The following is a 13,705-nucleotide window of genomic DNA, read 5'->3' as shown; positions in this document are numbered from 1 at the left end:
GGAAGTCGGCGCAGAGACTTCCGGCAGAGGCGGGGGCCGACGGGACGGCGGAGGAGCGCCGGGAGCCCAACTCGCTGCGGGTCGAGGGCGGCATGGCGGCGTGCGGGGCGTCGCGGCCGGCCTGGTGCCTGCGGAGGGTCGGGGCGGGCGGCGGTTGGCTGCTGCTGGAGGCCGGCACACAGGTCAGCGGGGCGCGGGAGGCGGCCCTTCTGCGGGGAGGTCGGGGGGAGGCCTCCTAGAGCGGGCGTGGTGGAGCCCGGTGGTGAAACGAGGGGAAAAGCCGAGGCCGGGCCGGCTGCTTTCAGTGCGGGTAACGTGGGGGGGGGGAGAAGAGATAAGGATCTGAAGCCTAAATTCCTGCGTACCTCGCTGTTATGGTCCTTAATGTCAGCTCACGTCTGACAGAAGCTGTTTGTGGGACTGTAGCGTAAGGGGAAAAAGGCCTCGCTTACCGGGGTTTGCGCTGTACGGCCTGTAAGATTTTTGTGCCTCAGTTACTTAGGTGATACTTTGCATCTGTTTCCATCACATCTCAGGAGCACGTAGGGAAAAGCGTTGTCGGGTGGGTTTGGAGCCGGGAGGTGTGCACGCACGCTCAGCAACAGGTTGCTGAGTATGGAATGTGCCAGACTTGCAGCACGGGCTGTGTGAATTGCATGGAGAATCTTGCTGAGGCGAAGCTCTCTTTGCTGCAGCGCTCTGCTGTTGGTGATCCTTCACAGGAGAGAGGGAGGACGGAGCTGTGCTTTAAGCGGCAGCCTGCAATGAGATCAGATTTAACAAGCTACTAGGAAACTGTACCATGCCCTTATGCCTGCTTCTTGCAGAAGATGGTGTTGGATTCTGATCAGATTATTTAGCTTACTTTCAGACTGTTTATAAGCAGCACGTAGCTTGGGTATCATGCTTTAAGGGAACAATTGCATGTGCATTTTATTTTTTTTAAGTGACAGTTTTCTGCGCTATTTTTGTCCTGTATCTTTCCTGTTTACAGAGAGTTGAACAGATGCTGTTAGCTAAAGAAGAGGGTAAGACATAAATTTGAGACCCACACTATTGCACTGGTTTGAAAAAATACTGGTTAGTTAGGATGTGTATGAGGTAAGGCATGGATGGAGTGAGAGCTACTTTGAGCAGCTTTGCTGCTGAGAGAATTTTCTGTCAGACCAAGGCTGTAACCTGTCTTGCAGCAATCAAATTTTTATCAGTGAGAGAGAGAGAGTGCTTCAAACTTCATTTTTTAGTTACTCTTGAATTTAAAGAAAAACAAACAAGCAAAAATACCCACGTAACGAAGCAACATACAATCCTGAACTGTTGGGAAATAGCTGTAAGATGCTAATCAAGGTAGATTTCTGCTGTGCTTATATTCAGCTCATACAACTTCTATTTATTGTCTTGCTGATTTTTGTTTCAACATCTTTATTTTTAGGTAACTGTAGGCCGGGGATTAGATCTCACTTACCAGCTGGTGTCAAAAACCTGTCCCTTGATGATTTCTCGTAAGCACTGTGTTTTCCAGCAAAATGCAGAAGGGCAGTGGACTGTTAAGGATAATAAGGTACAGAGACTGACTAAAGACCTTTTACTCTTAGTTTCACTGTAGGCAATGCCCTGTTTGGCATCAAACAATGTATGATCTTTGATTATAATATGATGTAAACGTGATGGAAGGTTCGTGGAAGCACACTGTGTCTGTTGTGCACTTGTAGCAGGAAGCTTTGGTCTGCTGCAGTTGGGATACAGGCCTTACTGCTTTCTGTATGTGAACTTATACCTTGGTCTAGCGTTTTCAGGCAACTATAGTCCTACAGAGCACTTTGCAGTCTGTGAACTTGCTTTGTGTTCCTCTACTTTAAAATAAATAATTTAGTAGCATTCAAAAAGATAAATGTTCTTGTACTGCTAAGAAAAGGATACACTGATGCTGCAGTGACAAAATTGCTTTGATTATAACCAACTACAATGAGAATCTTTTGTTAGGAAAAAAAAAAAAAAGCATGCTTTGCATTCTCTTCAAATATATTCTAGTTAAAGTCCTCCCCAGCTGATTAGAATGGAGAAAAAGTGTTGAGATCAGAGTTTTCAGCTAGGTCTGTCTTTTTCAGTGGTGATGTTTTCTTTTTTTAATCATGAACTCTGCACTTTCTCAGTCGTGCTGAAAGCTGTGGAATCAGTAACTTGCCTTAAAATAGCACTAGCACAGCAAAAAACATTCAGTTTGTCATACAGTCTTGAAGGATGTTTAGGTCAACAACAGATTAGCCAAAAAGGAAGGTATTGGCTCCTGTTAAAATTACTCTTAAACAAGGCTGTGCTGGAGTAATTGTATAATTTTGAAATTTTACTGTGTGTGACTGGAAATATCTATGATAGATTAGCTATTAATATCTCTATGTAATCACTGCTACCATTTTTGTGAAGTTGTTTTGTTGAATCTCTTTGAGGTATGTCGGTTGCTCGTGATTCTGCAGTTCATCTTGAGCACAGCTCTGTTTCTAAGAACAATTTCTTGAGCTAGTGCTTAATTAAAATACAAACAAACAAAAAAAAACCCACATCGTTTTCTGATTAGAACATCATCTCTTGAAGAACTTTTCCCTTGTTTATATTTTCTTTGTATTTATGAGGACTGTCTCATTTCTTTTCTTTTATTAGGCAGTGTAAGCTATGGTCATTTTTCTTTTCTAGTTTCTTCTTGGATTTCAGGTGACTTTGTCAAGAATAATTACTGCAGTGTTCTTTGTTCTTGTCAATGACGTATTGCAGAATTTTTCAGTTGGATAGTTCTTATTTCCCCTGAAGCTTTTGAGTAGTTTCTTTCCCTTAGACTTAATTCTTTTCCGTCTGCAGAAGTGCATATATTAATTTTGTTCTTGTACACAAAAATCTGCAATGTGGTAATAATACAAGGTAAATAATGTAATGCGTTGACTGTAATAAATGGGGCATTGAGCCATTAAGTTGGATATTGCAAGGTTTATTTAAAGAGGTGGCTTGTTCTGACTGCAATACTGCAGAGACTGGATATGTTTACAGTTGCCAGAAATAACTTGCAGATGACTTTGTAACTGTATATTGAATCTTGCTGATTCTTTGTTTATATTCAGAGTCTAAATGGAGTTTGGCTTAATAAACAGCGTCTGGATCCTTCAAAAACCTATCCTTTAGCAGAAGGAGACCGTATCCAGTTGGGAGTGCCTTTGGAAAACAAAGAGACTGCTGAATATGAGTATGAAGTAATTAAAGAGGAGTGGGAGAAAATCAGACCGTTTTTAGCCCAAAGGAGTGACCTGGGAAAAGCCAAGAGCTCAAGATCTAAGCGTAAATTTACTTTGGAAGAATCGGAGACATCTGGATCAGAAGGCCCTTCGAATTCCAGATCCAAAAGGGACAGAGTGTCATGTGATGGTGAACCTTTGAGTAATCTATTGAGAAGAGTAGGAGAGACAAAACAGTTGACAGACAAGATGGATGTCAAGCTGCCCTCTCCTGGGTCAAGTGAGGACGATGGGGGTCCAGTGCATCGTACCCCTGATTGCTCTGAGAAAGCTGTGGCTGTTGCTCACGAGGACCAGAAACACTCTGTACTTTCTCAGTCATGGACTGGCCTGGAAAAGCTGAGGAAAACTCTCATAGATATAAAGCAGTTAAAAGTCAAAGTGCAGGAGAAACAGACCGCAGTTCTGAATGCGAAGCAGAAGCGCAGGAAGGCTGCTCAGAAGACAATCCTAGCAATGGAAAAGGAGCTGCAAGAATTGCAGGACAAGCTGTGCACAGAACAAGTACAGCATCAGCAGCAGGTGGAAGAGCTGGAGAGGACATTCTCTAAAGAGAAGCAGGAGCTAGAGGTATAATGATGGTAATCATTTTGGTCTGTGTGTTTTGAGATATTTGTTTCTCAATTTTGAAATTAAAACTCTGACCCTGTGTGGTTACAAAGAGGACAAGTTAAAAAGTGTTCACCTTAAGTGGGAATTTTTTCTAGTATACAGCTTTTTCTGAATTAATGCTAAATTCATGTGGGGAATCCATTTCCTTTTCAAGCAAATGCATCATTGTTTGCCTTTCTCTCTTAATTCAGAGCTTGAGGAAGGAGAATTTTGTTGTTGCTGTTTTTGTTTTTTGTTTGGTTGGTTTTTTACATGAGAAAAATAGTCTCTTCTTGCTACCTGCAAATGCCTTCAAGCAGTATGTGTATGTTGATAACTTTATTTAGATAGGAAGCCACAAGTCTATCTTTCTGTTTGACTTTATTTGAAATCTGGTTTAAAGGAAGTAAGAATTCTTCTGGGAGTTACCTACATGACTTATCAGTTACTTCCTTTAAAGTCTGCTGCTAAAGGCAGGATACTGTATCAGAAGTGCAGGAGGTTTGAAGTTGTGTGCTTAGGATAAAAGGAAGTTCACCTGAAGCTGTACCTCTGTCTGACCTATTTAAATGTGTTCCGAGATAGAGCTGCAGCTTTTTCTCATGTGTAAGCTATTGCCAGCTTCCTGGCTTCTGTCAACATTGCAGTGTCTTCAGAGCTAGAGTAACATGGAACTGTTCCAAGTACGGAACTGTAAATGATACATTCACTTTAGCTCTTCACAGTAAGTGAGAGCTGTAATTTCAGTAGTACGCATGAATCGCTAGAGTGGGACTTTTCAGGTTTTGCTGAAAATCAGTATTGTTGCTTCAAGTGTATTCTCTAAATGTGCAAAACACTTCTTTTCAATCCTGTGTTATCTTCAAGTATTTCTTTTTTCTTCCTCCAATAACTTTCTTACTGCAAAAATGTCTAGTTTTGGTGTTTGATTTTTTCCAGGGAGTGAAATGGCAAGATGGGGAAGAGAATCTGAAGGAGCAGCTGGCCCAGGTTCTGCAAGAGGCAAGTAATTAAGTCTACTTGGTCTAACTATTGAACTCATATACTTAAATCTTACTGCTTCCGCTCTTGGTGGAAGACTGGGACTGTGCCTGAAGTGCATTTGGAGTGGTCTTCATCTTCTGCAGGCCAAATTATGGTTAGAAAGTGACAGGCCTCCTTTTCTGGGAGTTGCTGTTTGCCGGCAGATAATACGAGAATCTGTGCTTTTAGAAAGTATTAAGTAGCTGTAGTGATTCTACTTGAATCTGGTCAACGTGCTGGTGGACATTTTTTTGAGGTCTGTCCTCTGCTTATCTGTTTTGGGAGAGTTGCCTTGGTAGTTCTAAACCAGAGGAAAAAGAATTAGTTTTGATTAGGAATGTTTTTGAAAGAGATTGTCACATGCTTAGTTTTCCTAGGCTCTCTATCTGAAAAGTCTTTCCTTTTAGAAGGCTAATCCAAAAAGAGATTCAACCAGCCCTGCTGTGTATATTGACAGGCTTTGTGTGTCAAATACTCCATGATACTCATATGTGATGGATGCACTCAAGATAGTGAACAGAAAACCAAACTGAAATGTAAAGTAAATTGCAGATATTGCCAAACCATTGGAGTTGTTAGGCTGAATTTTAACATGCCTTTCAAAATGGTGTGGCCTGTTAAGACAGGCTTTGAAAGTGGGATGAAATCATGCAGTCAGTTGCTCAGCAATACTGGAAGGTGACTGGAGTGTATGTTGAGTTTTCTTTATGAACTTCTGTGCTACTGCACACCATATCAGAGGCTCAATCTTTGTTTTGAAATGTTTACAATCAAAGTAAATGAGCAAAGATGTAAGAACATATGCATCCAGTATGCTGCAATAGCAGTTGGAGTCATTAATTTTATGATTGTGGAGTGGTGCCTGGAATGTGCTGTGTCTGGTAGAACATTCATAAGCTATAATAGCCCAAAACCTTTTGAGTGTTGGCTGCTTGTGCAGGTGTTTCTCTTGGTTATGAAATAGTTGTTTGCTACTACTTTGCAGATTTTCCCCAGTGCCATAGCTGGGAAAAATCAGGAGAAATGCAGCTAATTATTGAAAGCTTTGAGGTGGTACTTTTGGGCATTTTCCTCTCTGTAGCTTTCCACCAAGTCATATAAAGCTTATGAATAAGTTTTAGATATATTTAAAAATAGTTATGTGAACAACCTTTCTTCTTATCTGATCCATGTCCTATGACAGTCCTGCCTATCATTTCTGGTAGAGCCCAATATTGTGTAAGCTCCAACTCCAGTTAGAGTCAGAGTACACAAGATACAGCTGCTTTGGTTATCCATAGGGAACTTCAGTAGTTTGAGTAAGCTCTGTTCAGAGAAGTTGATTTTGTACCATCTGGTGTGCAGGTTCATTCTGCAGTGGCATACAATCATAGAATGGCCTGGGTTGAAAAGGGCCACAGTGATCAGGTAGTTTCAACCCCCTTGCCATTGGCAGGGTCACCAACCACAAGACCAGGCTGCCCAGATCCACATCTAGCCTGGCCTTGAATGCCTCCAGGGATGGGGCATCCACAGCCCCCTTGGGCAACCTCTCACTTATTATCAAATTTTAATTTTTACTACCGTGTCTGGTAGTGAGTTTTGCTGTAGACTTTATGCCTTTTTTCTCCTCATTCATTATTGTATGGCACGTATTTCCTGTTTAATGCTGCTTGCTTTTATCTTGTAAAACTACAGGATTTTAGTGCCATTTGTGTCACTGCAAGAAGGGAGTTGTCTAATGATAGACGAGAATGAGTAACTTGGGAGAGGAAATTAAAAGTGTTGTGTTGCTGGGAAGATCATAAATAACTGACACTACATTGCAATTATAAATTCAGGGTGAACTGCCTTAACACCCTGGCTCAGGTAGACAGGTGTTGCTCTTTTAGGAGAAGACAGGAGAAATGAGTATGCTGAACCTCATGATTAGAGCCATGTATATTTAGTAGGGTAGCTTATAATAACACTCTTATTTTTGGGATGGTATCATTACAGCATCATGCTCTGATGGAAGAACTGAGCCGTAGTAAAAAAGATTTTGAGGAGATAATTCGAGCCAAGAACAAAGAACTGGAGGAAACCAAGGTAAAGAATGAAACCAAGTTCTTCATAACTGAAATACGATATGCTGTGGCAGAATAAATGGTTTAACATTTGCTTTGACTGTGTGTTGCCTTCTATGGTGAAAAGCTCTTGTATTTTGGTCTGGCAGCTGATTCAGATTTCCAGAATTTGCATGGAAATATGAAAGAGTGGGGGGTGAGGGTAGGGATCATCAGTAGATACACTCTTTGCTCTATATGTGAAGTAGTATTAGAGAGTTATTACCAGATCTTTCTCCGTGAAACAGAAAGCACAGGACATCTGAACAACATGTTGTGCAGGAGCAGCAGATCCATTCCATTCTTTAAAAATAAAAAACTGTATGGGAAAAGTGGGTGCTTCATTTTCAGCTTGTGGACTCGAGAGAAACTGCAGTGTGTTCCAGCAGTCAAACAAGGAAGCACAGGACTGAAACATGAAATTTTAATAGTGAATGAGATAAGCCATGTTTCTTCCTGCCTCTGTCAAGTTGATGAATGGAAGATAATTGAACAGATCTTGTGTTATGTTCTACCGTTGGAAATTATGATGTTTCATACCTTTGGCTAGTTGCTTTGTTTTCTTCTGTCATCTTTGCAACTGTTGCTTTAAGGATAGTTCTTCTTAGAAGATGTAGCAGATGTCTAGAAGCCTAATTTAACCCTAAACAGCAAAATATATTGATCAGTTAAACGCAAGTAAATGTTTTAAATTCTTATATTTACTTTTCTAATATTTGAGTTATTTTGTTTTGCTCTTTACATTAGACCTCAAACCATTGTGTTAAGTTAATCCAAACTCAGGCCAAAAAGAGGTTATAAGAGATTTCCAGAAGACTGATCTGGTTTGTAGTTTCTTTAGACTGAAGGAGACTGTAGTAATGGCCATTCTTTCTTGCAACCTATACTCTATAATGGATAGGAATATTCTCAGTACTGCTGCAACTACAAAAAGGAGGGAGGTTACAAATCTGGATACATAACAAACACAGACTTACATGGAAAAACTTAAAGCTGCATGGTTTTCTACTTGTATTACCTTCCTCCACACATGCAATTCCACCATTATTGTATCAAGCTTTGTTGTTCATAACTGACCGTGTTTGTTTTTCTGATAGGTGGAGAAGGAAAAGGTGAGAGCCCAAAAAGAAGAAGTGTTGAATCAGATGAATGATGTGTTAGAGAATGAGCTGCAGTGCACGATCTGTTCTGAGCACTTCATTGAGGTATGTTTAAGCCAGTATGGCTTTGCCAGTAAAGAAGAGACTTGAAAGCTTGACTATTGCTTTAGCAGAACTAGAGAAAGCTTTTCTTTTCTTCTGTAACTTAGCAGACCCAACAGATGACTTGTCCATTCATTTGTTCTGTCAGTTTTTCTGACTTAGCTGTAGGGTTGCTGTGATTATGGTGAATCCACTAATGTGTAAACCTGTCTGTACTCTGGCGTGGGAGAGTTGTTTAAGGTGCCCTAAAGAAAGGGCCTTTGGGCTTCTTCCCCAGCCTTTCCTTATAGGAAGTATTCAGTCGACATTTTCTGACTTTGAGGTTTTTTTCTTTACAATGCTTGCTTGAGCATGCTCTCATAAGTATCTCTCCCTTAAATTCCACAGGCAGTCACTCTGAACTGTGCGCACAGCTTCTGCTCCTACTGTATAGATGAGTGGACAAAACGCAAAGTGGAATGCCCTATCTGCAGGCAGGAGATTAAGTCAAAGACACGCTCTCTGGTGCTGGATAACTGCATTGACAGGATGGTAGAAAATCTGGATGTGGAAATGAAAGAGCATCGCCTGTCATTGATCAGAGAGCGGAAAGGTGAGAGGTGGGTGGATGTGGCATGATGAGTACAATCTCTCATTTCATCTATTTTGTCCAACTTTGGCACCTATATACTAAGGAGATGCTCAGGAAATGCAGCAGATATACTGGACAATATTCATTATTGGTAGAATCAGCAAATTGAGACAGGAAAATGATTTTAAGATACGTTGTATTACCAGCCTTACTGCACAGTAAAATAAAATCTATTCATAGTCCATCTGGAAGACTTAAACATGCTAATGGTCTTACCAAAAGACTTTATCTTTTCACTAAAGAAGAGCAAAACTTGAGCCTTAAAAAATTGACCTTTTTGATTGAACTGTCAACTACATCATTGCAAAAACACAGCAGAGCAATGCCTAATGATAAACTCTGAATTATTTTGACATGCTAGATTTGTCTAAAAATCTCTGAAGGGAATTTGGGGAGTATGTCATGTAAGTGAATGCATGACTGAAATGACAGTTACTCTTCCATACTAATTCTTAAGGAATTTATCTGTGTGATTTTAACACAAAAAATTGTTATAGCTAAAAGACTCTGCATGACCGTATGGGCTGTGAGTAAAATTCCAGTATGGAGGTATTCCTCTTCTGCTTACATCTTCCAGTGTTGTTTCTAGAGCAATTGACTCTGGTATCTAGGTGCTGAAGTGTACAACTTCTTGCTACCTCTTAACAAGTTTCTATTGTTGTATTCCCTTAAATAGTTGTCCTGCTATTCCCCTCATAGATCTGAGTGCATGATCCTTTGTTTTGCAATGTGTCAAGCCTTTTTGAAATCCTTCCTAATGAAAGGTGCTTTTGAAATATTTCAGATTCTGCATGGTGACTTAGAATGACATGGCTAAACAGTGCTATTTCTAATCTGAAATCATCACCTATTTAACCAAGCCAGTCTGATTCTCTCGGGAAATGCTGTGCTGCCTGGAAGTTGTCCAGCATGGCTTCTTGATTTGCTTTCACCTTTGCAGAACTAATACTGCTCTTGCATAATACTCACTGCTTCAGAATATGCTGTAGCACTACTGAAGTGTCTCATCAGATGTCTGATAGTGATTAGACGAAGTGCTGCCGTTATTGGAGCAGCACTCCAATGAAACTTTGTGTTTCACATTTTGGAAAATATGGTCTTCATGATTGTTCAGACAAAGAGGAAATAGGCTAATAGTGTCTATCACGTGAATATAGGTTGTAATTGGATAAAATGGTTAGAAATAGGAAATCAAATAGCTTCACCATGGTGCGCTTCAGGAGGAAGGAAGAATTGTTTGTGTGATGTGCTCATTCAGTGATGGAAACTTGTGATTCAGATGGAGACCGCCACGTGTCTAATTCAGCATGAACTCCTAAGAAGAAATCAGTTGAAATTGAAATAATGATGGAAGTAGCACTTGAAAGCCCAGTCAGATAATAAACTTCAGTACAGTGGACACCAGTATAACATAAATGTGTGGAGGTTTTGATGGGGCCTTGAGTCCTGAACAGCCATTACTTGTTCCTTACCACATTTTGTTGCATACTCCTTTTTTACCTGGCAGGGTGTTGTAATAACTAACCATTGCCTTTTGTCAACTGTGTGTCACTGAAGGGATCCAGAATGTCTCTTCCTCATCTGTGTTATCTTAACATGAAGAGCCATACAGGAAACTTAAAACAACAAACAATGTTCTTTTAGTGCTGAAAATTGAAGCAAAAAAATTCCTGCGCCCTGTAGCGTGAAGGACTTAATACAAACTGTTAGTGGGAGGCTAGAATCAAAGAAAAATAGTTTTTGGAGGGAGCATTGGAGGGTACAGGGACTAATACTAATTTTTATATCTGTTTTGAATGCAGAGAAACGGAATGTGTTGGTGAACCCAGCCACAGACAATGACAGCAGCATCATTCCTTCCATCTATTCCATCATGTCAATCAGCAGTTGTGACAGCGAGGACTCTGAGGAGGATTCTTATCATAATGGGAGCTACTGCGTTATCTAAACAGTGCAACTGCAGGCTGGTTTGCCTGCGTGCTGACGGAAACAGTCTAATGGAATTTGGTTTACTACTGCTGGTTGAGTGGACTGGGCATCTGGAAGGAGAGATTCTGCGAAGAAGCTGGAACTGGAGCTGAGAATTAGCAACATTTGGAAGAACGACCTTATTTTTTAAGAGAATGTACAGAAGCTTGATCTCTCAAACAAGACTGGGACTGTGGGAGAACAAACTGCTATTATGCTAGATGGTTGACATATAAAACCTAGGTTTCCAGGATCACTTCCGACATATTCAGTGTGGTGTAAATATTTGAATGCGTCACTGCTGTTTTCTGAGTGAATGACACGTTTCAATGTGTATACCAATATCCCCTACTTCATCCAGCAGGGAGCATAACAAAAGATATTTGAGAACTTGGTCATTTGCACCAGCTATGACCAGGAGATATATATTAGAGAAGCATCTCAACAGGGGGTTTTCCTCTTGATTTCATGTCAGCTGGAGTAATCCTAGGGCTTTCTGGCCATTAAGTTAAAGGGTGGGTTGTGGACCATGTCAGCCTTAAGTGCTTAAATATAAAATAAGGTGAGCTGCTGGCTTGTTTGTTCAGTTGATGTTATTCATTTTCTGTTGAATGGGGATAGAGAAGATTAAATCTTCCTGAATTCCTTAGTTTGTGCTCTTTTCATACAGCATCTTTGGTTTGTTTCCTGCATAAGGAGTTTTAGAACTGTGAAACAGCACATCCAGAAGTTATTAGCAGTGACTTCAGAAATACTTTCATTCTTGTCAGCAGCAGAGAGGAATCTTGGCCTCTTTGTTAAGTACTGCTGCTACCTGAATGAATGAAATGTGCTGTTGACAGGGTAGTTAAGCAGCATCTGTAGGCAACCATAAGTAACTACTTAGTTCTGTTGTTTACAGAACATTGCTATTGAGCTGTGGCTTTGCTACCCTCAGAGTTCATCTCCAAGACAAAGCAAGTCTTGCCTCATCCTATCACATCTATGAAATAATATGAAATTGTCTGTGAAATTCCATTTTCAGTGACATTTGTTTTTGACTTAGCTTTTACATGGGCCTCTTACATCACTGTTAGAGGAGGATGAAGGAAGCCCTCATTTGTAATATTTATTTGGCTGTTTGTATGTACTTTTCTTGTTTCTGTGTTTATTTTGCTGAAGAAGGAAAATATAAATCCATTTGTGCATTAGTCTTCCTTGATGCAAGCACTGAGATAAATGTCTTTCTCCTAGTTATCGTTGAATTTATTGAGAAAACCCAGATTGTTTCTTTTTAATGACTTTGCTTCACGTTTTCTTTGCTGTAAGTAGTTTGACTGTTTTAAAATTATTTGAAATACTGTATGCAGGAATTGATAAAAGATGTCCTAACTCTTCAAGCCTGTGTTAGCAGTGCCTATCTTACCAGTAATTTAGAATATACAATTGTATTTCTTATTTTCTCCTACTAAAGAAAGATGCCATGAAAAAGGTGCATAAATGATAATGCTTTCCTTAGAAAGTAGTGCATTCTGGCAGATTTGAGTGGTAAGACTTAAATAAGGGAAAGTTTTCTGATATGTGGGCCAGACAACTTTCTTAAAGTCTTAATGTGAGGTTTCTCTGGTGAAGGAGCTATTACATCTTCAATTTTCCCTATGTCCTTTTAGTGTTCTAAAAGACGGGCTCTTGAAAATTTCCTTTGTACATTCATGCTCTCTAGAATGTCTTGAGAGAAGAGGGCTGCAGAAAACAGTAATGAAATACCATGATGGTGGAACAGGAGTTCCTGTTGAAGAGGAGAATATTCTGGTTGTCTAGGACTGTGAATTCTTGTACTGTGTACCTCTTCCACGTTGCTTTGCTTTTTTACTTTATTTTTTTTTTTCCCTGTTTCATTTTGCTAAATACATTTTTCTTACGTTGGTGTTTATGCACATATTAGAAAAGGATGATTCTTCTGGTAACAGAGTTCTTCGGTATGCTTTGAGAGTGTGCTATCTTCACTAGAATATGAGATATTCTTCATATTGTAGTGAGAGGGGACACACTATGAATAAAAGTGGAATATTTATCCTTTTAAACTGTTACCAATAGGTGCACCAAGATACGCATGGAGTAATAAACTTTTTCTGTTTATCAATAGGTACCTAAATTGTAAAGGTTCAAGGAGAGAGGCTAAGCAGTAATGCTGTTCACTGGCAAAAACATATCACTGACAAAAGCAGATCCTTCCTCCCAGTTCTGTAAGTTCTTTGGGAAAACTCTTATCTGATCCAGAGCTGTTGATTGTACGTATGGAAGTGAGTTCCAGCCACTGAGCTGTGATGAAGGTACTCCACTGCCCTATTTGTCAAGAAGAAAACTTAATAAAACAGTGTTGGTTTTTTTTTTTATAGAAGACAAGTTAAAATGTAGGTATCTTAAATTTTTGTGTGCTTTCTGATACTGCTTTATAAAGAAGCTGTGGAAAGGTAAACTAAGTGAGACTATTTGAAGTTTTGTTCACAGCTTAGTGCCTTTCATAAACGAGTTTTCAGTGATAAAAAGATCAAAAAGTGCAGACGTTTCTCTTTTTGGCCATCTAGTTGGCTATGATCAAGCATAAAATTTTAAACTTTTGCACAGAAAGTATCTGTCAGATAGCAGTTACAGAGAATGGAATAAGGCAGGTATTACTCAGACAATATGCTGCTGCAAAGATATGTATCCAAACATTTAAGCTAGGAAAAGTCATATGCACCAGTAGGTGTTTCCTAATCTATTCAGCACTAACAAGACCCCAGCATAGTAGTGCTGTGCTTGATCTTAGGGACTGCACTACAAGATGGATTTGGACCACCTAGGAAAACAGAAAGATTATGCAGACTAAGAAATGTGACCTCATGCAAATGATTTAAGAAACTCCAGTTCTCTTTCTCTCTGAAAAAAAAACTAAAAAAGCTG

At 39.8% G+C, this 13,705-nt stretch overlaps 1 protein-coding gene across 3 annotated transcripts; it reads left to right on the top strand.

Moving 5' to 3' along the window:
• The first annotated feature begins 2 nt into the window (after window positions 1-2).
• On the top strand, window positions 3-12,159 carry RNF8 (ring finger protein 8). 3 transcript variants are annotated; one of them, XM_010706912.3, is made up of 8 exons: window positions 3-182; window positions 1,433-1,561; window positions 3,111-3,851; window positions 4,812-4,874; window positions 6,873-6,962; window positions 8,077-8,184; window positions 8,569-8,773; window positions 10,615-12,159. In XM_010706912.3, the coding sequence occupies exons 1-8, from the start codon at window positions 93-95 to the stop codon at window positions 10,758-10,760; spliced, it is 1,572 nt and encodes a 523-aa protein (XP_010705214.2). In that variant the 5' UTR covers window positions 3-92; the 3' UTR covers window positions 10,761-12,159. The 3 variants fall into 3 exon arrangements, with proteins under 3 accessions (XP_010705214.2, XP_085075568.1, XP_085075569.1); XM_085219442.1 differs by having other exon boundaries at window positions 8,569-8,780; XM_085219443.1 differs by lacking the exon at window positions 1,433-1,561 and having other exon boundaries at window positions 4-182.
• The last annotated feature ends 1,546 nt before the right edge of the window (window positions 12,160-13,705 follow it).

Source organism: Meleagris gallopavo, chromosome 2 (assembly GCF_905368555.1).
Source record: "Meleagris gallopavo chromosome 2, MGAL_WU_HG_1.1, whole genome shotgun sequence".
Classification (NCBI taxonomy): Eukaryota; Metazoa; Chordata; class Aves; order Galliformes; family Phasianidae; genus Meleagris; species Meleagris gallopavo.
Note: the sequence above shows the minus strand (reverse complement) of the source record. Positions and strands in the feature narration are given on the sequence as shown.